The following is a 27,332-nucleotide window of genomic DNA, read 5'->3' as shown; positions in this document are numbered from 1 at the left end:
CCCTCAAGAAACATATGTGCTCAAAGCATGAGATCATCCTCATCAAAGAAAATGAACACATGGAACCATAAATGTATGATATTTGCATGCCAATAGCATAGAAAAACCCATACTGTCTTGCTACAACATATAATCCATAAGCATATGCCTAAAAAACAATCATATGAAAGAGGGTAAAAAAATATCCATGAATAACTACATGCCTTGTTACCCATCATAGGAAACAAGATGAATATGTCTCTTGTGGTGGATATATGTAGACCCACTTCTGCATGGATGGCAAATCAGCCCCATCATGACTCATAAAATAATGGAATAAACTCTCCATTACATGGAAAAATCCATCAACATGGATCCCGTCATGTATAAAAATATGATGAATTTCATTATGTATCACCATAGCATCATCAAAAATAATATAATGAGAAACGACATCATCATGGGGCTAACATCATCAGTAATGATAAAGAGAAAGCAAAAGCTGCATAAACACTACATCATCAACATGATCGACATGAAGATAAATATCATGTGAAGGTGGTAAATTTGGGCTATCCAGATCAAGATCATCAACTATGGAACTATCTAGAATACGATCAGGAAAATATAATCATCTAGAACATCTGGCATCTTCGCATCTAGAACAACATCCGAATAGATATTTAGACTAACCACTGGAATATCAAGAGAATCCAAATTAAGCTCAAGACAAACCGCACTGTATCATGTGTAGACTCCAAGAAAGAAATATCTATGTCTCGATTAAGAGTCAAGATATTTGGATCCTCCAGGTCACTATTTGCATGAAGAACTCGATAGAGTGAAAGATACTCATCATATCGTCATCAATCTGCATGAAGAACTTGATCACCATAAATAGAGTGAAAGATACTCATCATATCATCATCAATATCAATACTACCCAAAGCTATCTCCTCTAGATTATCATCATCAAGAATTTATGAGAGAGTATCATCGACTACATCACCACTGGAAATTGGATCAAGAATCCGTATATCCACAAGACTAGAATAGAGACTGTGAGCAAGTAATCATCCTTGGAAAAACCAAGGCCACTCTGATCATAAGGATGTCAATAGCACACATGAACAAGAGAAACTGTTCGATGTCGAGTATGGGTCGAAGCCAGCATTGCTGGCACAACCACCTCAGGAACCATGGAAAACCACACCTCCGGACTACGAGGTTATATGCAATCATAATCACTATCAAACACCAAAGCGTCCTCTGCCATGGATTTCTCTTCCAACTTAAGAGCTTTGTGCAATTGGTTTTCACTAATAGAATATGTGTACTCTACATAAAAATGTGGCACCACAGAAAAAGATACAGTAAGAGAGCACAATAGAAAATGCAATAGAGATAATCGAGACAATTTTAAAATTTTGATTATACCAAACAAGAGATAGGTACAATATGATGTTGACGTCCACCTATGTGCTCTAGTGTAGAGCTTAGATGGAAATCTAGACAGACTCTAGATGGAGGGCGTATTGAGAGTACAGGAAATATATGCTCACAAGCATTGGATGCCTTAGCTTGTGCCAACTATGTCCATTTATAGTACTGCAGGTAGTGCAGTGGATGCATCCAAGACGTGGGCACAACTCACTACCCGCATATTCATAACGCATCCCAATATGATTGGGGACTTGTCCTATGTTCCACATTATCCAAGAGGGTGATAGCTTTTAGGAAGAGGCAACTTAGTAACAAGTTTATTTGTGAATGTAAGATTAAGTGGAAAGATAGGGAAAAGGAGGACTCAACTTGGGAGTCATCTTAGTTTGAGTAAGCGCTTTCCTAATTTTATTTAAGAGTAAATACTTGAAGAGGGGATGTACATTATGTATTTAGACGCTAATCTATGGAGAGTAGGGACCAAATCCACTAGGGTTACGGTCTAGTGTGAAGACATATCATTTTGCCAAGTCAGGATCACATCAAAAAAGATTTATGATTATTTTTTTCTCTTTTGTAGGATTGATATTATGTATGAATTTAATAAATGTATTGTTATTATAGGGAATAGGATTTGTCATGTGTTACTATATTTACAACTTGAAAGAGTCCTTTACAAATACTATACACTACTAGAGCTTGAGGGCATACCGACGTTAAAATACCAACGCAAATGTCGAACGTCGGTATGCCCGTCGTAATGTTGGAGGAGACAAGTCGGGTGGGGTAATTTGAAATTTTCGTATAACGACATGTATACCGAAGCACATACCGACGCTTATTCCGAAGCATATACCGGCGCATATTTCGAAGCATATACCGACGTATATTCCGAAGCATATACCGACGCTCGTAAGTTTTTTACAGTCGAGAGCGTATTTTCTCTATTTTTCGCAGCGTTGCAGAGAAGGTATGCAACATCTCTTTTCTCTCCTTCTCCTCTTTTCTCCTCTCCTCTTTTCTCCTTCTTTCTTCTTTTCTCCTCTTCTCCTTCTCCACTTTTACTAATATGTTCTTTCTTTTGCTTTTTAATTTAGGATATAGGACGTTTAGGGTTTTGTGTTTTTTTGGCTCTCTATGCATGTTGAGAGCTCTCTATGTATGCATAGATCTCCTAATGCATGCATAGAGATTTTAGGGTTTTGTATTAGTTCTTATTCTTGTGTTTAATTTACTAATTATTTTGTTTAATATTTTATTTTACAGCTCTTTCACCAATCTTTCACCAATCCTCTCCTTCAGCTTCGCAAAAAAGAGGTAGATCCTCTTTCGATTTTCCTTGTTTATGCTTTTTTCTACGTATTATTGCATCCTTGTTTTATGGTTTAGGATTAGTTTAGGGTTCTTGTAAGCTTATACATAGGATTACTTCAAGATCTATGCATAAAACCAATCATAAGCTTGCAATCTCTATGCATAGCCTTCTTGCAAGCTTTATGCATAAGCTCTATTCATAGAGCATGCGAGCTTGTGAAATCATTCTATGCATAAGCTCTATGCATAGGCTTTATGCATAGAGTTTGCAAGCTTATAAAATCTCTATGCATAGGTTTCTTGAAAGCTTGCATGGACATTGTACATAGAGCTTGCATAGCCTTCTTGTTGAAAGCTCTATGCATAGCCTTCTTGTAAAAGCTCAATGCATATGCTCTATGTATAGGCTTTATACATAGAGGTTGTAAGATTATGAAAGCTCTATACATAGGGCTTGTAAGCTTATGCAAGCTCTATACATAGAGTTTATGCATAGAGCTATATGAATCTAGCTAAATGCATGAATTAAGATCTATGCATAAAGCTTAATACATAATGTTTTATGTATGAATCTTATGGATGAGCTTTATGCATAAGGCTTCACATGCGTTATGTTTTTATGCCTAAAGCTTTTTTTGATGTAGAGTGCCTTGCATGGATGGAGAGCATAAGCTTTTTGAATGTTTATACTCTCTTATACATATAACATATATTTCTTATGCTCTGTTTTTCTATGCATAAGGTATTCTCTTTATTTATAGAGTTTATATATGTTATCAAGGTAAGATCTCTTATCCATGTAAAACAAGATCATGTTTATTACACCATTGGGTGATGGGATTAAGGGTTAGCATAGTGCATAAGGCTTATAGCATAGAGCTTATGCATAAGACTTATGCATATGGCTTATGCATAGAGCTTATGCATAAGTCTTGCATAGAGCTTATGCATAAGACTTATGCATATGGCTTATGCATAGAGCGTATGCATAAGACTTATGCATAGAGCTTATGCATAAGACTTATGCATATGGCTTATGCATAGAGCTTATGCATAAGACTTATGCATAGAGCTTACGCATAAGACTTATGCAGTTGGCTTATGCATAGAGCTTATGCATAAGTCTTGCAGCCTTATTATGCAAGCTTATACTTAAGGCTTGCAAGCCTTACTATGCATACGATTGCGTAAACCTTATTCATAAAGCTTGCATAAGACTTACTTATAGAGCATTACACATAAGCTTATGTATAGATCATTATGCATAGGCTTTATGCATAAGACTCTATGCGTTCAGCTTTAGGTATAGGCTTCTATGCATAGAGCTCAATGTGTAGGCTCTATTTATAGAATCTATGCATATAGATTTTTGCATAAGACCTTTATAAATAGCTATTTATGAATAGAGATAGCTTCTCTCTCCATCCTTGTTCTAATTACCTTCTTAATTTTGTATGGAGAGAAGATAAGCTAATGTATAAGTTATTTTTAAAATCTCCCTCAACGGCTGGGGAAAAGAAGCCCGTTTGATGCTTTTTTTTATATTTTTAAAGTCTCCCTCAACGGCTGGGGGAAAGAAGCCCGTTTGACGCTTTAAATGTTATTTTTTAAAATCTCCCTCACACGACTAGGAAAAAGAAGCCCTGTTTTATGGTTTACATAATGCTTTGTGTAATGCATAATGATTTATATTTAATGAGCTGCATATACATGTTATCCTGCTAGATGGAGCCTCTCAATCTTGAAGAGAGAATAGCGTGTCCATGCATGCGATGTAAGTACCAAATCTTTCGAAAACGAAGGACTTGCAACCAGCATGTTCATGACGCTGGCATATTTCCAATGGAGCGCTTGCAAAATTTACGGTTTCAATCGTACAACCAAGCAAGTGTGCAGCCGCATCTTGATAACATTGCGCGTGAAAAATCTCGTCCCCAACAAAGGATGACGATATCGCAGGAGGGAGTGACAGATGGAGCTCAATTAACAGCACCCGAGGGAATGGAAGAAGGTCCAATGGAAGAAATGTTGGATGCCTTCATCGAGCAACAAGAAGCTCTCTTCGAGGAGCATGAACATGAAGATCATCAACCACGACATTCTCAACGGTCAAATTATGAACCAGAGGAAGAGGCCATGCGTAAACTTGCACGCCTTCCATTATACAATGGTGCCAACATATCTGTATTGCATGCATCTCTTACGATGCTAAATTTACAGTCAATCTTTGGATGGTCTAATACAAGTGTCACTGAACTATTCAAGTAAGGACTTTTTTTGGAGATTACACCTACTGTTGAAATGATAAATTATCAACTTGTATTTAAGAAAATCTTAATAGTAACGATCAAATATTGCCATACTTGCAGGCTTTTGAAAGACCAGATATTGCCCCCTGGCAACGAGATGCCTCCATCTCGTGCAGATGCCAAGAAGTTATTGAAATCCATAGGCATGGATTACAATAATATTCATGCTTGTCGCAATGATTGTTGCCTCTTCTGCCATGAATATGAGCATTTGCAAGAATGTCCCCATTGTGGCTCTAACAGATATAGAGAAGATGTTCAGGGGGAAGCTGTCCCGGTAAAGGTTCTCAGGCACTTTCCAATCATCCCTAGAATAAAAAGCATGTTCAGGTGCAAATCTATAGCAAGCTTGATGACATGGCATGCCACAACTCGATCCACAGATGAAGTGATGCGTGTGCTTGCTGATTCACCCACACGGAGACACATTGAAGAGAAATGGCCGGCTTTTAAGGAAGAACCTCGAACCTCCGTCTTGGTCTAGCAATGGATGGTGTAAACCCTTTTGGTTTAAGGATCTCTTCATGGAGCACATGGCATGTTTGCCTTGTGAATTATAATCTTCCGCCATGGTTAGCAATAAAGAAAGGTCATTTGTTGCTCTCATTAATAGTTCCAGGAAAGTATAAGGTGAAGAACATGGATGTATATTTGGCACCACTTATTGATGAGTTACGCACCTTGTGGAACGGAATTGAAGTGAAGGACATGTCAAAGCAGCAGAGTGGCCAAAGACTTACAACTGTGCAAGGTATTCTCATGTGGACAATGCATGATTGGCCTGGCTATGAAGAATGCTCAGGTTTGTCTATATCGGGTTACAATGCATGTCCTGTATGTGGTCCTCGACTTGATTCAAGATACTCAAAAGCATTACGAAAGAATGTCTACCAAGGACATGTTAGGTATCTTCTAGAAAATCATGAATTGCGGAATGGTAATCTAGGAAGACCTCCTCCAAGTGCATTGAAGGCAAGCGATTGGAAGATCAAATGGGAGGAATGTGGCAACTTGGCATGTCCTGGGATGAAGAGGCTCTCTATCTTTCACCAACTCCCCTATTGGGGTGATCTCCTTATAAACCATTTGCTTGACCCGATGCATATTTTCAAGAATGTAGCTGACATTCTGTGGAAGACCATGACAGGAAAAAAGGAGACTAAAGGCCAAAGGGATGACTTGGAAGAGATTGGTTGCATGCAAGAGTTGTGGGCTCGCACTAGACCCAATGGAAAGGTGCTACTTCCAAGAGCCTCATGGGTTTTTAGTAAGATGGAGGAACAACAAGTCAAGAGGACAATTTCAGAGTTTCGGACTCTTACAGGTTGTATGCATTGCTTGAAAAGTGCATTTACAAAGGATGATGATCTTAGTGGCCTCAAGAGTCATGATTGGCACAAGTTTCTACAATTTGTGCTACCCATAGCAATAAAAGATTGCCTCACTGAAGACATTAGAGCTACTATCTATAAGATTGGCACATTGGTGCGCTGGATTAATGGGCCTACACCGCAGGGCATGAGTCCCCAGCAGTTATATGGTTTTCTTTCGTCCATGACTCCAGAGCAGAGAGCCATGGCTCAGAGTTATTGGGGTTCTGGAGCAGGGATATCTGCCTCACCATCTGGCTTCCCGACGCCAGTTCCCACACCCGTGGGTACAACAGCAGCTCCCACACCTCATACCACACAGCCTTCCACTCCTCTTACAGCTCGATCTACCACCTCTTCACATAGACGGCGCTCACGTAGTAGGTCTTCAGGGGGAGGTTGTTGTGGTGGTAGTGCCACAGATGCTGTGACACCACCACCACGTGAGCGTCGTCCTTCGCTCTCATCTGTTGATAGCACACCCATAGGGTCACCTTCCACTCCCTGGGGTGCACATGACCATGACAACAGCAAGATATACACAATTAGGGATGGGGCACCAATAATGAATAGTGTAGGGAAGGCAATGAAGACACGCATTCGACAATTGTGCACTATACAGTTTCACGACTCTGTCATGACTAAATGGGATCAGCAAGATAAGGGGAAGAAAAATTATATAAATACAAAGATAAAGCAAGAGTTTCAGCCATCTGACCCTATGAATGTCATCTCTAATGAGTGGATACAGTATACAGCTCGCATTTTGATGGGGCATCGTAGGTCAGAGGCGAGGGATGCATTTAGAGAGGGGAAAGAGAAACCTATTTGGCTAGATGACAGGGAGTGGGCAGCCATTGCTCAGGAGCTCACAGAGACACCAGAGAGGTTTCAACAACAAAGAGAGGCGGCAAGGGCAAGACTCCAAACAGTAGGGGCTTCTCATCTTGGGAGTGGTGGTTACGAAACCATGCGCCATGAATTCGTAAGTATTTGTAGCAATTTTATTTATGTAAATGTATGTATGTGGGCTAAATGTTGATTTCTAAAAGTTATAATTGTTAATCGTTTGTGTACCAAGTAGGCGAGAGGAGAAGTACGTGCACAAACATGGCCTAAGTGGCCTTATTTGAGATGCTTGAAGAAGAAGGAGAGACCGTCAATTGGGAGGCATTACCATGATGTAAAATGACCTTCAAACTAATGGTATATGATCAAAACATTCTTGAGTATTAATGTTTAATTTAATTTCTTGTTTATCGATCTAGAAAATAAAAAAATGAGCACGGTTGTTTTTGTGCTCTATTTTAGACAGAATGGTGCTGTCTGTTTGCTGTTGTTGATCCTGTTCATTGCAGGTAGCCAGGCAACAGCCAAGCAACACTATTCTGCCCAAAAAAAAAATTTGGTACAGCGTCGGTATATTCCCCGGTATGTACACCGGTATATTCATTGGTATATCTGCCGATACTGGCGTCGGTATAGATGCCGGTGAACGTTGGTATAGCGCTTGGTATACACCCCGGTATACACCCCGGTATAGACGCCGGAATAGCCGTCGGTATTAGCACCGGTGAGCGTCAGTATAGACACCGGTATAGGCGCCGGTATTGTTACCCGACGCTTATACCGACGTCGTGGTTCCGGCGCGTATACCAACGTTTATACCGATGACGGGGCTTTTTTAGACCGCGTTGAATGACGTCGGTATAAGCGCTGGTATTAGGCTAACATGTAGTAGTGATACTAGCTTTTTTTCTTGGAGCGTTCATGAGAATTGTGTTTTTATAGTGGATATTAAAAGTACATCATAGCACTTCCACTTACGGAGTGTGGGTTCGATCACTTTAAGGAGAGTGGGAATATTCAAACTAGTTCCAGGTGAGACTATTCGATTCTATATGGGTGTTAGGGTTTGGGAAAATATAGGTTTGACATAGCCTAGAACTTGTTTAAACTTTAGCAAATCTTGCTCAAATTTGTGGGAGAAGGAGAAGAATCCTCTTTAAAATTTTCAAGTTATATTTTGTAAAATATACAGAGAAATGAATTCTAAAAAATGGTCAATTTTCTATTCAAATTACAACGAGAAGGTTATCCTATAAATGTTATGACGTATAATGTATTGATAAAGGCTATACTCTATAGTTGTTATGGTGCTTTTCCTGGCTTGCTATGTGAGCCTGCACTTGTGAAAGCTTATTTAGTAATCCCCCGTGAATTTTGTCGCTAGGTCTACAGTGACACTAAACCCTCTCTGTTGATGGGTATCGATGATGAAGTCCGTGAAGTGTCGCCCCACTGACATGAAGGCGCGACAGTAGATTCTTGAGCTGAGGGGGGGACACAAGTATGTTGCGCTTGTAGAGCGAGACTATGGCACCGTTTTCGAAGTGAACATGCATAGTAGGAACAAAGGTGGTGTCGAGGCCTGAGGGAAGGTAATAATGGGTATCCAAATTGGACTTAAAGAAGACTGATAAAAGACAAAGGGAATACTGGCTTTTTGAAGAGTTCCCAAGTGTTCTCAAATGTTATGCATGGGTGAGGTTACACAGTTAGGTATTATGCACCTTACATGATCTTGAAAAAGATTGGTGAGGTTGCTTATAGACCAGCCTTCAAAAAAAATCCATCGAGTCCTTCATGTTGGTCTACTAAAAGAGATGTTGGGAGTTGAGGATAACCTCAATACACCCCATGAACTTGTCGAGATTGAGGATTTGTCCTCTGTTCCACATTATCCAAGAGGGTGATTGCTTTCATGCAAATACTTAGGAACAAGTTTATTTTTCAATGTAAGATTAAGTGGAAAGAAAAGGTAAAGGAGGTTGGCAGTCAGCTTAGTTTAGGTAAGCACTTTCCTAATTTTATTTAAGAGTAGATACTTGAAGATGGGATGTATATTATGTATTTGGATACTAATCGACGGAGCGTAGAGACCTAATTCACTAGGGTTAAGGTCAAATCAAGACCAAGATAAAAAAATAAGATGCTTCCATGAATATATAAGTGTAGGTGGGTTGGCTATTATTTCTCCTATATAAATCTAAAACTATAGAAAATGGAGCAAATGTTTTGAAAAAATGCCTAAAAATGTCAAAAATTGGGCAAATCTTTTCAAAAACCCTTTAAAATTGCCAAAATTTGGGTGAATATTGTAAGGTATCGGCAATTTGTTTTTGCAAAAAAACCCAAAAAAAATAGCCAATTGGCATAGATTAGCCCCTTGTTTTTTCCTTGGTTAAGACATATCATTTTGCCAAGTCAAGAAAAATATAAATTAATCTTGACAAGTATCACATCAAAACAGATTTTTCATTATTTGTTGCTCTTTTGTAAAACAGATTTATCATTATTTGTTGCTCTTTTGTAGAATTGATATTATCTTTGAATTTAATAAATGTAATGTTCTTATATGAAATAGGGTTTGTCATTTTTACAACTTCACAGAGTACTTTATAGATACTATACTGGTTTTTTTTCCTGGAGAGTTGATGAGATATATATTTTTACCAAGTGATCGGAGTGGATATAAAAAGTACATCGCAATACTTCCACTTACGGAGTGTGGGTTCAATCACTTTAAGGAGAGTTCAATGCTTCCACTTCCAACAAGGAGGTTTTTCTATAAATGTTATGACGTATAATGTATTGAAGGCTATACTTGATAGAAGGATATACTCAATTTCCACTTCAAATTACAACGAGAAGGTTTTCCTATAAATGTTATGACATACAATGTATTGAAGACTATACTTATTGCGTGAGTCTGCAATTGTGAAAGTTTTTTTAGCATTGCTCGGAAGAAAACCCAATGCGTTTTGTTGCTAGGGCTACAGTGACACCGAACCCTCTCTGTTGATGACTGTCGATGATGTGGTCTGTGAATTATCTCTCGGGCGGACATGAAGGCGAGGCAGTATGTTTATGAGCTGAGGAGCCACAAGTATGTTGCACTTGTAAAGTGAGACTATGGCACCGTTCTCGAAGTGAAAATGCACAAGAGTTATAAAGGCAATGTCGAGGCTGGAGGGCGGGTAATAATAGGTATCCAAAGTGGACTTAGAGAACTGGCTGATAAAAGACAAAGGAAATACTGGTTTTTTGAAGAGCACCCAAGTGTTCTCAGATGTTTTGCATGGGTGAGGTTACACAGATAGGTATTGTGCACCTTACATGATCTTGAAAAAGATTGGTGAGGTTGTTTATAGACTATCCTTGAAATAAAATCCATGGAGTCATTCATGTTGGTCAACCAAAAGAGATGTTGGGAGTTGAGGATAACCTTAATACACTCCATGAACTTGTCAAGATTGACAATTTGTCCTATGTTCCGCATTATCCGAGAGGGCAATTGCTTTCAAGAAAACGTAACTTAGGAACAAGTTTATTTGTCAATGTAAGATTAAGTGGAAAGATAGGGCACACGAGAACTCAATTTGGCAGTCAGCTTAGTTTACGTAAGCGCTTTCCTAATTTTTTTTAAGACTAAATACTTGAAGACAAGAAGTATATTATGTATTTGGATACTAATCTACGGAGCATAGGGACCTAATCCATTAGGGTTAAGGTCAAGTCAAGATCAAGATAAAAAATAAGATGCCTCCATGAATATATAAGTGTAGGTGGGTTGGCAATTATATCTCCTATATAAATCTAAAATTATAGAAAATGGGACGAACATTTTCAACAAATGCCTTAAAATGTCAAAAATTAGGCAAATAGTTTCAAAAACTATTCAAATTTGCATAATGTTTTAAGGGTACCAGGCGATTTTTTTTTGCAAAAAAAAGGCCAATTGGTGAAGATTAGCCCCTATTTTTTTCGTTGATCAAGACATATCATTTTTCCAAGTAAAGACAAATATAAATTATTCTTGACAAGTATCACATCAAAAAAGATTTATGATTGTTTGTTGCTCTTTTTTTTTTTTTTTCAATAAAGGCATTTTTATTATTGAAGAAAAACGAGACAAGTTACAAAAGTCGGGCTGGAATCACATAGCCAATTTCAGGCCGAGATTTCTCACTATCCTAGGCAATCAGCAAAGAGCAATGATCCTCTGGGTCTCTATCCTAGAATCTACAGGTATTGGAGCTTCAGCACATAGCTTAGATCCACGTTTACAAGATATTCTCTCTTCTCTTGAAGCTGAAGAATCTTGACCTTATCTGATACATTCTTTGGAGTGCTTCCAATAGGGCCTACCAGTTTTGAAATTTTGGCCTCAATGTCAGTGATCTTCCTCAAGTAGAACCTCTCCCCTGCAATAATAAGGAGACTTTTGAGGGAGCAGGTATTGCGGGTATCCCCGTTGTGTAGGGCCGCTAGTCTTTCAATCCAGAAGAACCAGAGGATCTCTGTTCTTAATACTGTCCATAGTTCAGTAGAGCAACCTATGGTTTCCCCAATGAGCAGATGCTTCCAGGATAAGCAAGTTTTCCCCCAACTGGCCACATACTCATTGAGTTTCTTTACCATTGGTTCTATGTTAGGGCACAGTAGAAAAATGTGAACATCATCTTCTTCTTTGAGGCATCTGGCACATGATCCATTTCCCTTGCCAAAGACTAGAGCTTTTTTCTGTGTCCAAATGGCCCTGTACATGATAAGCCAAGCAAGACAAACTTTCTTAGGTTCCACATGTATGCCCCAAAGTGATTTGAAGAGGAAATACCACTGGCTCCTATCTTTGAGGATATTCCATCTTTGATTTAGAATACAATGGATTGGAGGGGTATTCCACCTGGGAGGAATAGGCCAGATGCTTGTTTGGTTAATCCACTGGAAAGCCTTCAGCTTAGGGGGGTCTTCAATTGTCATTAGCCACCAGTCTTCTCGATGCCATAGCATCAACCTATTGCCAATAATGTCCAGTTGAGAATCTGAAAGGTTGTACTTAGCAATGAGATCAGCCCTTGATAGCCAGGTTTTCTTATCCCAGTCCCAAAGGTTACTCCATGTCTTAATGCCACCTAAATGAAGCTTCAGTGCCTCTTCCACATCTTGAGTATCAACTTGAGGCAAGTCAAGAGCAGGTCACCAGATGGAATCGATGGGGTGGATGCCCAACGTGTCCTTGTAGTCTGGGGATGGCATCAGCTGGGCTTTTACTTTAAACCAAGCCTTCCATAGAGAGATCAATAGCTCTGATCCTTTAGGGGTTATCTGATATTTGCTTCCCAAAATGGTTAGAAAAGGGAGCTGTTTCCATCTGTAATGACCTTTAAGAGCAAACAGATGGTTTTTCCTATTAAGAAGCCAAGCCCAATTCTCATCCGGGGACATTAAGCCTCTCAGAATCCATTTGGCTGCCATTCTGTCAGCCATATTTTCAATGTCCAAGATACCCAGCCCTCCAAGCTCAGTGGGAAGGCAGCAGAATTCCCATTTCACTTTGGCCACTTTCTTCACTCACGGGTCTCCTCCCCAGAGAAAGTTCCTGCAACAAGAGATGAAGCTTTTCAAATCTTGTTCAGGAGGTCTCCAACAGCTCAGGAAGTAGATAATTGTGGGGATAATAAAATGGTTCAGCACCATCTTCCTCCCTGCCATGTTAAGCTGCCTATTCTGCCATTTTTTTAACTTGATCTCTATTTTTTGCATGATCCATTGCCATTTTGTAGAAGTGATATTATCTGTGAATTTAATAAATGTAATGTTCTAATAGAAAGTACGATTTGTCAGTTTTACCACTTGAAAGAGTACTTTACAAATATATACTAGTTTTTTTTTTCTGGAGTGTGGATGAGAGCTGTATTTTTACTAAGTGTTCAGAGTGGATATTAAAAGTACATCACAATACTTCCACTTACGGAGTGTGGGTTCAATCACTTTAAGGAGAGTGGGTATATTCAAACATGTTCCAGGTGAGACGATTCGATTCTATATGGATGTCAAGGTTTGGGAAAAAGTAGGTTCGACATAGCTTAGAACTTCATCAAATTTGTGGGAGAAAGAGAAGAATCCTCTTCAAAATTTTCAGGTTATATTTTATAAAATTTACAAAGAAATGCCTTCTCAAAAATGGTCAATTTCCTCTTCCAATTATAACGAGAAGGTTTTCCTATAAATGTTCTGACGTACAACGTATTGAAGGCTATACTCGATAGATGTTGCTTTCCCAGCTTCTTGCGCGAGTCTGCACTTGTGAAAGTTAGTTTAGCAGTGCCCGGAAGCAAACCCAATGCGTTTTGCCGCTAGGTCTACGGTGACACCGAACCCTCTCTGTTGATGGCTGCCGATGATGTAGTCCGTGAATTGTCGCCCGGCTGACGTGAAGGCGAGGCAGTAGGTTCGTGAGCTGAGGGACACAAGTATGTTGCGCTTGTAGAGCGAGACTATGGCACCGTTCTCGAAGTGAAAATGCACAGGAGGTACAGAGGCGGCGTCGAGGCCGGAGGGCAGGTAATAACAGGTATCCAAAGTGGACTTAGAGCTGACCGATAAAAGACGGTACTTAGGCGACATACGCTCCCGGATAGCATCGCGTAGGGCGGTGTAGGCGGAAGACGGGAGGCGCGTGAATTCTGTTCCAGAGTCAAGAACGACGCCTCCTTGGCCGTCGCGGGCGATGGCGAAGATGGAGGGAGAGATGTCGAGGCGGCGGTCGGCGACGGTAAGTCCCACCAAGGGCACGTAGTAGAAAGTTGGCTGGGCGAAGTTGTAGTAGTAGCCGAAGGAGGAGGTTGCACCAGAGTTGGTGGGACTACCGTCGAGCATGAGGTAACCAGGAGCTTTGGAAGACGGGCCGGGCAGGCAGTAGGAGAAGCGAGAGAGGAACATGGCCGCGAGGGAGAGGCGCCCCATGCCTAGACCCAGCACGCCCGCCACCTTGCCATCCTGCGTCTCTGAGTCGATAGAGTGACTGCATCCCATGGGCAGCTCCGGAACCACCCACGAACCACCGAACTCAATCCTCTCCCAGGCCATGCTTCCATCTACGAGGGTCTGGTCCTCGTACGCCACCTCAAACTGGCAGATGTCCTTTGCGCAGGCGCGGGAGTTCTCGGGAAGCGACCTGCAGGCATTAGACAAGCAAGGCACCGGCTTGTAGGAGCTGGACAACCTAGGGTCGAAGATAGCGTCGTCCTGTGGGTAGCACTTGTCGCACGGGCGACACTGCATCCAAGTGAGATCGCTCCCTGTGTCTATGCTGAAGTGCAGGCTCCTGCGAGGAGTGCCCACTTCCAAGGTGGTGTAATAGTTGCCATGGCCAACTAGCATCACGGTGTCCGTGTGCGCCGCATGGCGCCGCGGACCCACCGATAAGCCTTGCTCATCTGCTGCCGTAAAATTGGTCATATTGTTGACGTAAACGCGGTTAATGAAGGAAACGCGTGCGGCGTCTCGCTGGAACCTGGCTTGCAGAAGCTGCTGATCTGTGGTACGTTTTGGAAGGAAAGGCGAGGCTGCGGAGTCACGGTGGAAAAGGGCCAACATAGTCCCATTGCTCGTCTTGTTCGTTACAGCCGCACGAACACTTCCGCGCCGTCCCACATCACGAGTTCCAAGTACTCTGCCTGAGAGAAATACAAATGCAAGCTGCATCAAGATATAACACTTCCAAAGATGCGGCATGGTCGACAGGAAACTAATAAATTGAGGGCCGATGATCTGGGTGGGTTTCATTTTTCTGGAGCGCGCTTTTAACCATAGCTGGGTGGAGTAGTCGGTCTGTAGTTGCACACTAGCTGCGATATTCGATTGCAAGACTCCCTTTTTTCTTTTTTTGGCATGACCAAGTGTGAAAGGTTACGCATTAGTAACTATAGGTAGTTTAACCTTAGTTGAATGAACCTACACCGTAACGTGTAAAGTTCCTACTAACTAACTAGATGGTTTCAATCGTAATAGGCTCATACCAACTTTGCATGAATACAATCGTTTGGCTTCTTGGAATATACTTCTTGTTTACATCATCGTGTCTACAAGCACATCACACTCTATTCTTATGCCAAGCTTAAGTTTCACATGGTATCTAGATAGAAACATAGGCTTTGTCTCTTTCTTCTCTCTCCATCTTTGCCTTGAACACCCCTTTGATTAGGTGATTTGGACACTCTCGTCAATGGTATCTCCTAAGCAGCTTCTTGTTAACCACAATCCCGCCCATGTTGATGCACTTGCTGCATAGCATAGGCACGTGCTTCTAATCTCACCTACATGCTTGACAAACTAATTGGTGCAAACTATCTAGCCTGGCACGTTTGCATGGAGCTTATGCTCAAGCATGCCGCTCTTTGGCCAGTAGTTGATGGATCTGAACGTGATCCAAGTAACACGGATCTGTTTCTTCTCTCTCCATCTTTGCCTTGAACACCCCTTTGTTTAGGTGATTCGGACACTCTCGTCAATGGTGTCTCCTGAGCAGCTTCTTGTTAACCACAATCCCGCCCATGTTGATGCACTTGCTGCATAGGCACGTGCTTCTAATCTCACCTACATGCTTGACAAACTAACTGGTGCAAACTATCTGGCCTGGCACGTTTGCATGGAGCTTATGCTCAAGCATGCTGCTCTTTGGCCAATAGTTGATGGATCTGAACGTGATCCAAGTAACACGGATCCTGGCACTCAAGCAAATTGGCAAAACAACATGATGTTGCTGCAACAAGGATGAATCTCATCCTTCACCTTGGTTGATCATCGGGTCCTAATGACTAGGACTCACCATCTCACAGACTATCTGGGATGTGCTTCGCTCAACATATAAGCACGCCAATTTGGTGTCTCAAATGACTCTTTTGAAACACTTGGTCGACTGCAAGTTGAATGAAGGCCAATCAGTTCACTATCCAATTCTTGCACTAGTGGTAGTGTCATCTAGATGGCCTCCATCTCTGGTCGTTCCATACTAGAGACTCTGAAGCAATGCTGCTTTTGGCTTCTCTCCCATCTACTTAGAGAGCCTTCATCACTATATTGTCATATGTGGCCCGCTTGCAACTTCAAACACTAGTTGTTGCAAAGATCCTTCAAGAGGATGTCATTGAGTAGAAATACAAGCAGTCGCTCGCGACCACAATTCACTTGACTATAACAATTTGGTTCTATCTTCCAATTCTTTGCCTTCAATGGGAATGTTTATTGCTATTATTTTATAAATGCCAAGGCCACCTTGAGAAGGATTGCTGCACAAAATGTCATGTCAATTTCAACCTTGGGTAGCATCCATAGTTGATCCACCCTCAACACAAGATCACTGTGCTCCACTTAAGCTATTTGTCATGACTCTTAGCTATATCATAATCTTTCTACCCCCACTAATAAGTGGTGCATTGATATGGGTGCTACCCATCATGTTAGATTCATCTATAATTGTCTTTCTAATTATACTCCACTTCCAAAACCCCTAGTTGTTCATTTAGGTGAAGACAATGTCACATTTGCTGAAGGATTTGGGTACACTTAATTTCATCGTCCTGACAATCAATGTACTCACATCCAAATACTTCTCCGCCCCGGGACAATGAACTTACTCACATCACACCGGAGCTTACTTTGTCTCGAGTCTCAAACGACATACGCTCTCTCTGTCAAAGTGACCTCACAGTAAATGGGCCCACCATTTAATTATTCCATCTATACAACATTATCAAATTCTAGTTGTCCATTGGTAAAATGGTGGTACATAAGGTACCTTGAAAGAGGCTACCTATACCCACTAATTGGTCTTACTTGTACTCCTTTTCAAGCACTTACAATAGTTGGTCCTACTACTCCTCATCTTAAGACTCAGATGGAATTATTGGCTTGGCCATCCAAGCCATTAGGTTCTCAAGTCCATGCATTATCATAATATGGCTACTAGGATGTCACTCATTCTTTTTGACCTCTATGATGGTTGCATTTATGGTAAAGCAAACAATACCCAACCTCTGTGGGTCCATGAGCACCATCCCCCTCACCAAATCCCATTATTTCACCACCTTTATTTACAACTTCACCAACCTGCCTTTGTAATAAATTCGATACCCTTGATCACTTCAAGGGTTTCAAACAATGAGTGGAGACTCGACACTCCACAAAGACTTAAATTTTCCCACAGCAGGCCACCATTGAACTATTCCATGAATACTGCATTATCGAAACTTGGTTGTCCAATGGGAAAATGGTGGTACGTAAGGTGTTAATTAAACATGCACAAAAAACTATATAATAAAAGGTAGCACACTAAATAAAATACTTAATCTGGCTAGATTTTATTTGTTCACAATGTTGAGGTAACACAAGTGTGTCTCTCTATTTGCCAAAACTTTGTACGATCGTTTTGTAAATCCATTTCGAGTCTTTTTCATGGTTGTTTCAGGACAATAATCAAGCATTGCTTCAGTCTCTTGCTAAAAAATTGTCATAACTCCACAATTATATGTATTTCTCTTTATATCTATATGTTGACTGCGAAAGTGCTTGCTCACAAACTGCATGGCATTGTAAACTTTATACTTTCACTAACACTAAACAAATTAAATATACGAAAATGAATCACCATATAATGTGATTCTATTTGGGTTAGTTAAGAGATATAGAGACACCCTTACTTGAGTCTCGCACCTTCTTTTATACTCATATTCCTTTTGTGTCAGCACCAGGCTCCATATTTTTCTATCTTCTCTATTTCTTCATCAGGCCATTCAATGCTATAATCTTTTGTAAGTGATGCAAGGTTAGGTGGAAATGGCAATCATCTTCAATGCATCCTAAATTCTCTTCTCTCATACTTTCTCCCACGTCTTCATAACTTCACCATTGAGAATTCAAAACGTATTCACCTACTTCATCATTATCCTATGCATTCTCCTTTCTCTTATGGTACATGCGACCCCATCTGCTCATCATCCTCAGGGCTCCATAAATGTAGTGGGATCCACATGAGAGATACTCTAAAATATGGATGCATGCTTCTTTCACTAACCACTCCTTTGCCATGCTTACTTTGGCTTTTTTTCTTTTCTTTAAAAAATCCTTCAAGGTCTTTAAGGAAGAACATCCATAAGCCATACACAAGACCACACATGGACAATTTATCTATTAAGTGAACCATGAGAGTAGTTGAGTAGTTGGTGTAAATCTTGGTGGGAAGTTCTCCTCAATCATGGACACTGCCTCCCACCACCATTACAGGACATCAATAGTGGATGGATGTATCTACTTGGAAGTTATGTACCTAAGATGGAGAACATCCACAATTAGCCTAGGAATTTTTTTTATCATGTAGAGTGGCTTTCTCTTTCAAGTTTGTAATGCAAATAATGTCCAGAAATAAGGCATCAAAAGAACAATTAAGAAGGTCCTCTCACATAAAGAGGTCCCTTGAATGGAAATCCATGATCATATTCCCCCTTCCCCCTCCTTTTGTTGAATTGGTCTTATAAAAAATCAATTACCTGGGGGGTTTGAGACAACATTAGTGGAACCATGTTTTACCCTAGATCCCTACGTAGGGGATAAAGGGAAAAGAAGTCAGGAGATAGTTGCCTCCTAGTTGCACAAGTGGAGCACACATTTCAAGTCCCACCTGACCCTTAATGCCTTGAGCCAAACTTCTCCATTTGTAAGTGGTGGGATGATTTCTATTGTTTCCATTCTTTTTTCTCCCTTGCATCCTAGATGCACTGTATCTAGTCCTTGCTTGTGTACCCAAAATATGGTGAAGGAATAACCCACTTTTCATTTACAATTTCCTTTACCCTTTGTCGAATCCTCGATCTCTTATTTCAAAGGAAATTCATCATCTTCATTTAAATCCAATCCTAAAAGAACCGATCAACAAGGTTAGGGAATCTCTCATTTATACAAAAAACTACTACTAGATATGTCCACAAAATTGATACATGATTTTGCTTTACTGAAAGATACAAGATGCCCATATAAAATTAGTTACTATTCACATCTTCTTCTTCCACTATTTCTACATCAATTACCCATTTTGGTAAATCTCGAGCAATATGTATATTACACAATCGTGGTGGTAGTTGGAGTAAGATGAACCATTTATAGTCAGTGCGGAAAGAACCTATGATGTTTAGTGAAAAACCCATAGTTGAGATGTGTTGTATCCATGGTTCTAGCACAAGAGACATAATGGTGATGATAATCATTTGGCCACCCCCACACACCTCTACAATATATAAGACTTTGGTAGCTACAAGTTGGGGAAATTCATTAGAAAGTGACTCTAACTTAGATGCAAACTTACCCTTATACCTTCACTACCACACTAGGAACCAGGGATTTCACTGACGTAAACGAAAACATGTGAACATGTTAATAACATATGTTAATAACACAAAAAAACTTGTGATCACATGTTATATTCATAAAGCTTTCAGAAGGGCCTTAAAAAATTATCTTTGTTGGGCATAAAAACTCTTCTTAGGTGGCCACTGACGTGCTATTATGTGAAGATGGTAACATGATGACATGTGAATAGCTTATTCCCATGTGTAGCCAAGCTTTTAAAGGGTTCCCAAATGGCAAGTGACCTGTTATTTTGTGAACGGTAACATGAGAACATGTGAATAACTTGTTCACATGTGTTATTATCACAAAAAAATCTTGTGATCACGTGAATATTAAATCCTTGCTAGGAACACATTTACAACACAACCTCTTAAGGAACCCACACCTTCATCCTCAACATAAACTCCAATTTTTGTTAAACCCTTGACTCCTTGTATTGACCTTGGCTTACTAACCCAAAACAAGGCTCAACATGATGACTATTAGTGTGGATACACAAAGATAAGGCACTCTCACAACACCACCCAGCACATCACAACTCAACACCATGAAATAACCATGTTCACGACGACCATGCTTATAGTATCACCTAAAACACATAATAAGTGGATCCTTGAGTTGATATGACTTCCTGATAGTTATGAGTGTGAGAAGCTCAAAACACCACGGCCTTAAGTTTGTATCAATAGGCGGCTTGATAAACTCGACCATATTGACATAACTGGACCCGTCCACCTTCTTCTTATAGCAGCATCATGACCCTCACCAACTAACCCTCAGTGAAACTTGCTTGAAAAAATCATCACCTTCGGCCAAATAGCATCCCGTACCTCTACCAAGCTCGAGTAAAAAACTTTAGAATGAGCAGCAGGCAATAATTTCAACCTATGCACCGGTCCTTCATTCTGTAGCATTCTCAACGCTTCACTCCTTCATGGTCTCACAAGCTCCAGTCATGGATTTGGAGTTGAAAACCTAGCTGCCTTTCACCCTTGCAATGAGATATGCTCACTCACATTCTCCGAAATACCTTTAAAAAAACTTTCAGTGAACACAGCAGCCTGTTCACGACCAAAAGTTTTTATTATTATCTGACCGTGTCTTTTTATAGTGCTCTAAACTCGAGGCTGTTCTAAGAGGACTGGGTCGATGTCTTTTCGTCTCCTTTCCACAATCGAGCTTCTTTTGGGGCTAACTGGCTCCGTCCCTCGCTATTTGCGTTGCCAACTGCACCGGCTTCTTCACATGCTTGCCATACTTTCTCAGATGGTGACTAAATCCTCCTCGTGCTGCTTCCATGCACTTGCTAAAAACATCTCGTTCGCTTCTTCCCAGTGGTTCTAGGCACCAGCTCCTCCGCCCACTCTGTCTGGCTCCAGTCACCCTTGATGCGCTTTTCTTCAATTGTGGCCACTAAGGTGTAAAACACCTTAGTCAAAACCCTTAAGACCTTTTGTTCAATGCACTGTGAAACAAGCTACCCGGCTACCACCATTGGGCAATAAGAATGTTGATCATATCTTTATGCTACCCAACCTTGGCCATCATTAAAGTCTTATCATATCTGAAGGAATCAAATAAAAACCTATGTATTGACAAATTCCCAAAGCATTGAGCCATTGCACCCAATCTTCTATTACGAAAATTTTCTATCGCTAGGTATTATTACCAAACTGCTACTACCATTGGAGGCACAAATCACACCAACCATAGGGAGCCCTTGGCAAGGTACATCATCATTTCTTGAGCTGTGATATTCACCCACACAATGCATCAAGCACAATGCTATAAAATTACAAAATATATTGATGCATTTCAAGGTACAACCCCCTCTACATTGAAGAACAAACATGCTATAACACCTACTCCAGATACAAGCCAACCATCACTGCTTAACATAAAAACAGTAGGGTTCTATACATATATACATGTTTTTTTGGTTTGTTTTTTCAGCCTCAAATACTTTGCCCTCTCCCCAAACTATTAGATCATTCATGCTCAAGAAGCAAAGAATAAATCACATATGCCAAAGTTTCCTTCTTCTTCTTGTTGAGAATGGTCTTCATTTGCAACAACCTGGGCCCTAGGTTCCATTTTTGAAATTTTCTATCATAGAAAATGGTCCTTCCCACTTGATCTAAAACTTTGCTTGAAAGGTATAGTTCTTCATGCTTCATTAGTACCATTATAGTTGGTATCTCCACTTCTACAAATATCAAAGCCTCCTTTCCAAAAACCAAATGGAAAGGAGAAAATTTTGTTCTCTCTTTGATTGCAGCCCTATAAGCCCATACAACACTAGGAAACTCTAAGTCCCCAGGTTTACCATATCCTTCCATCATGTTAGCTAACATCTTCATAAGTTCACCATTGAGTCTTTCATTCATTCCATTACACTAAGGGTGGTAAGGTATAGTGTACTTATGTTAAATTATCAACCTAGCACACAAGTGGGTCATGAGATCTCCTCTAAATCCTAGTCCGTTATTTGAGAGAAGCTCCAAAAGCACACTAAACTTACAGCAAAAGATGTCTTTATACACAAATTTAGCTACTTCTTGGGTTTCAACCTACTTCACAGCTCACGCTTCCACCCATTTTCAAAGATAATACATAGTAGTAAGACTATAACACTTTCCTCTAGATGTCATGGAAAAAGGTCCCACTACATCAATACCCCATATTTAAAAAACATTAAAAGAAAAAAATGTATGCCTGAGCTCATACTTTAACACCCTTTTGCCCAACTGTTGACATTGTATGCAAGACCTACACCAATGTGACACATCTTTTTGGATGCTAGGCCAAACATAACCGTTTAAAAACACTTTATGCAAAGTTATTTTCGTAGCATAATGGCCACCACATGCTCCCTCATGGTTAGATTCAAGGATCCTGTATATTTCCTTTCTCCATGGTACCCTTCTTAGTACCAAGTTTGCAACCTTTATATACAAGACATCATTGATCAATATGCATTTTGTTACTCTCTTGAAAGAAACATATTTCTTGGATTTCTCCAATTTCTCTTGAAAATGTCATGTCAAGAGAAAATGATCTTCATGCTCTAAGCTTTCCCTTCCTAAATACAAAGGAAGGTTGGCCTTTACAATAAACACCTATTGTACATGGCCCTCTAAAAGGTTCTGTACAAGGCATTAATGAATAATACATCACTCAACACCACTCAGAGCACATCAGAGTGCAGACTCTGATTCATCGTGACAGCATAATGATTGCACAAACATCAAGAAGGACATAATAAAACACTGCGCAAAGACATAGCAGATCTTCTCCTTCATTCATTAGCGATCAGAATCAACGTTCCATTCTCTTTCCCTTAGATACAACTCGGTTCAGATCCCAAAGGGTACCTCCACACGTGACTAACCCCCAAGCCCTTTGACTAAGGTCTAGGAATTACATAAGAAAGCCTTAACACTTGGCACAAGCTGGTGGCTAAATTTTTCCCAAGAATTTGACCTGAACCCATCAATCCCTGATCAGCAAAATCTGATTTCTGCAAATTTAGAATACATTCATATGGCTTCATACAAGTTAAAAATGAAGAACCATAGATGAATAAGGATATCCATACTCCAAGAACATGAAATAGGACATAAGAATCTGCACGACTCTTCAGCATCTGCAACATATCTTGATGAAGATCCTCCAACATCTTCAACATGTACCAAAAATGGCACTCCAATGTACGAAAACAAGTTAGAATCATTATCATCATGAATAATTGGTTAATTGAAACCATTGCATACATCTTTGGCTTCAAAAACTGATTCAGTAAATCAAAAATATGCTTCAAGAAATTTGCATTCTAAAAATTCTGATTTGAAATCTGAAATTCTGAATTATGAAAATCTGCAATAATCTGATTCTCTGAAAGCTGTTTTTCAGATTCTGCAACTTGAAAATCTGTAATCTCTTTCTGAAAATCTGAAATTAGAAAATCTCCTAAAATTGCAAATCCATCTGTCTTTTGAAAATTTAGATTTTTCAAAATCTGATCACATACTCCTGTTAATCTGATCTGAGAGACCACTCCCAACATGATGTCATATTGAAGCTTCTGAATTTTTGCATAAGTCAGAATTCTTGAAATCTGAAAAATTTTGTTTTTTGAAATCTGATTGTATATCCCTGATATTATGAATTGGAATAACACTCCCAAAACCTGAAACTGAATTTTCTGATCATTCTTTAAAATCAGATTAAAAATCTCAACAACAATTTGATTCAATCTTGTCTTTGCAAAAACTTTATTGACAGAATTTTGATTTGATTTGATTGCTCCTATGACATAATCTGATCCCCATAAAGCTGGAAAACATGATTTCCAAATAGTTTGAAGCTCTGCCCTCTTGACAGGAAAAATTGACCTGCATTTGAATGAGTTTTTCTTCAAATCTGCAACTTTTATTGTATTCTGATCATTGTCTCCATGAAACACAAACTGAATAAACACTTCTCTTCTGTCAGCTTGGATTTTGGATTCATAAACTGTTGAAAATGAGTGTTTTGAAATTAGATCTTGATTTGAAATCATATTCTCCACCACTTCTTCCATTTCCTATTTTATTTGACTTCTGTTGATTACTTTCTGTTTACAAATCCTTACATCTTCATTAATCTTCACTCCTTCTTGACTGGATTTTATCATTTTTTGATCTGTTTGAACTGTTATTGAACAAAGGAAAATCTCTGATCCCTGAAATATGATTACAACAACATTATATTGCACTAAAATCTGATTCCTTTCATCTTCTACACCTTCATTATGATCACACAAAGAGTGATCTCTTTGCAGCTGTAAATTCCCATGACTTTGTTGAGAACCCCCGACTGCTCCTATTTCAATCAGATTCATTTTCTTCCATATCTGATCCAATTTGAGTATGTATTTTGCTTCAATGAAAGTCACACACCATTCAGATTTGAAATGAACTCCAAAAATAAACACAGATCTGAAAATATGATTCAGTAAACATTGAAACTGAGTTGCTCCAACTTCAGGTTGTGCAGAAATTTGCCTCTCCTGCATTTGTCGATGGTCAATTTAAACATCCAATGGATTATCTAATATGAGTTGCACCATTTGGTGAAATACCTGACTTTCAGGAAAACATTCCTGTCTTTTACTGATTGCTCCCTGCTGCTGAATTTCTTCAATGTTCTTGAAGATTAATGGACAATGTGACCACTTATCTTCATCATGGCATTCAAATCTATTAAATTCTCCACCATCTTCACACCTCTCCTTAGCATGGATAAGCTTTAAAGCCCCATCATGCTCATCATAAATGTCAATTGCATGGATAGGTAAACATACCCCATCATACAATAATAACTCAACATCAATCAGCTCATCATGAAAAATGCAAGAATTATGCACATCATAATCATCCACATCATCAAGAAAAAGTAAGAATTTCTCAATCACCTCATCACAATTTTCATCAACCATTTTATTGTGATGGGTAGTGTTAGATGTGAGTGTAGGGCCATCTTGGGACTCTATTTGGCTTCTTTGGCTCTCTAGATCCTCAATTATGCCTCTAGGCTCCATCCTTTCCATTCCATCTCCATCACAAACATGCTTATTATGCAATTAAACATCATCTTTTTGGGATTTATTGCTATGTTGCAATGCATCACAAATCGCACAAGAAATGCAAACTCTAATACACCATGACATCATTCTCATCACTTCTTTTGATGGATAATCTTTAACTACTCTATGAGCTAGCTCTAATGTTGGGCTAGGGGTATCTTTTGGGTTTTGTTGGCTCTCTTGGCTCTCACCCATTTGTACTCCCTTCACTCCAATCACTGGCATCTCCATTTGGTAGCTAAACCATTCATCATCATCACTTGATTCACCCTCATATTTCTCACATGCTTTCTCCAACTTTTTCACCCTCTTCTTGCTAGAACAAGATCTACATCTTCTACCCTCATGATCCCTATGATACTCATATGCATCTTCCAACACTCCTTCAAATACATCTAGCTTCTCTCTAGCTCTCTTCATCTTCTCACATGATGATGCTTTATGAAAATGCTTGATGATTTTGTCAAATTTTGTGCATAGATCAATCATGCAAAACTTCTTGCAATCATCTACCATGCAACACTCCTCACAAATGTATGGACACTCCTTCGTGCAATGCTCATGCTTCAAACAAATAGAGCACTTCTTCTTCTTCTTTTGACCCATATTTGAAGTTAGAAATTAGATAGCTATGTGAGCTCTCATATTCAATGCACCACACCAAATAGAGCCCATATGTATGCTTGGAATGGAGAGCTGCGGTGCTATACCGAGATCCACCCCACTCATGACAAATAGGTGCTCAAACATTGCTAAAAACTTTCTAAAATCAGAATTTGAGGTGTTTATTGCAAAATCTGAATGATGGCTTACTTGGAACACGCCAACCTCCAATGTGAAGTAGCACTTTGAATGAGGAATTCCACCATCCCATCCAAGGATATGCAGATTCTGATTCTGCTACACTTACAGATTTTGATTCTGCTCCACCTGCAAGTTCTGAATAGTCTGCTGCTACAAGATCAGAGCAATCATTCAGTATCTGACTTCCAAGAACCATAACTGATTATGTCAACCTAATTTTGCCTCTTGAATCTGATTTCGCCTTTGATTTCGCCTCCTGAATCTTATTTCGCCTCTGATTTCGCCTCTTGAATCTGATTTCGACTTTGATTTGATTTGAATCATAATCATCACCTTCTTTGTCATCATTCCTGCTTGTTAAAGTAGCATCAGCATCTCTGGCCCTTAACCTTGTATAATATCGTCTTGAATTCCCCGAATTATCTTCAGGAATCCAAGGCTAGCGGTTCTCTGAATATGTCATATCCTTCCAGAACTCAGGGCATTCGAACCCGCAGGATCGCCAATGTGTACATGGCCCTCTAAAAGGTTCTGTACAAGGCATTAATAAATAATACATCACTCAATAACACTCAAAGCATCGTGACAGCATAATGATTGCACAAACATCAAGAAAGACATAATAAAACACTGCGCAAAGACATAACAGATCTTCTCCTCATTTATTAGCGATCTGAATCAACGTTCCATTCTCTTTCCCCTAGATATAACTGTCAGGGTAATATTTACTCGGTTCAGTTCCCAAAGGGTACATCCACACGTAACTAACTCCCAAGCCCTTTGACTAAGGTCTAGGAATTACATAAGAAAGCCTTAACACCTATGAAATGCTTTGTTTAGGTGTTGCATGAGCTTCCTCATTCTTCTTCCTCTCCACATTTTTGAGAGACCATGCTTCAAACTTATTTAATAACCTTTTAATTTGTTGACATATAATTTTCAAAACTATATTTTTGCTTTGCCACACACCTAATACTTGTGTTACAAACAAGTAAGGAATCACTTTTTATTTTTAATCTCTTAATCCCCATTTCACGTGCAAAGAGCAAACCTTTTTCTAGAGTTGCATATTCAGCTTCATTATGACTTGTTATTTGCAACTTCACACTTAGCTATTTCACTTTGTTCTCTCTAGGATCTTACAAAACAATCCCTCCCGAAGCTTTGTGGTGAGCATTCCTGTAAGAACCATCAAAAAACATGGTAAAAGAATCCTCCATCATTGCACCCTCGGCTTCT

At 39.7% G+C, this 27,332-nt stretch overlaps 1 protein-coding gene across 1 annotated transcript; it reads right to left on the bottom strand.

Annotated features, from left to right (window-relative positions):
* Nucleotides 1–13,579: 13,579 nt before the first annotated feature.
* On the bottom strand, nucleotides 13,580–26,289 carry LOC147612318 (aspartic proteinase nepenthesin-2-like). Its single transcript, XM_086782884.1, has 2 exons — nucleotides 26,103–26,289; nucleotides 13,580–14,940 (listed from the first exon to the last, which is right to left on the bottom strand). The coding sequence occupies exons 1-2, from the start codon at nucleotides 26,287–26,289 to the stop codon at nucleotides 13,580–13,582; spliced, it is 1,548 nt and encodes a 515-aa protein (XP_086639010.1).
* Nucleotides 26,290–27,332: the final 1,043 nt, after the last annotated feature.

This window comes from Cibotium barometz, chromosome 45, assembly GCF_041138505.1.
Source record: "Cibotium barometz isolate CiBa-2024 chromosome 45, ASM4113850v1, whole genome shotgun sequence".
NCBI lineage: Eukaryota > Viridiplantae > Streptophyta > Polypodiopsida > Cyatheales > Cibotiaceae > Cibotium > Cibotium barometz.
This window is presented reverse-complemented; position numbering and strand designations above follow the sequence as displayed.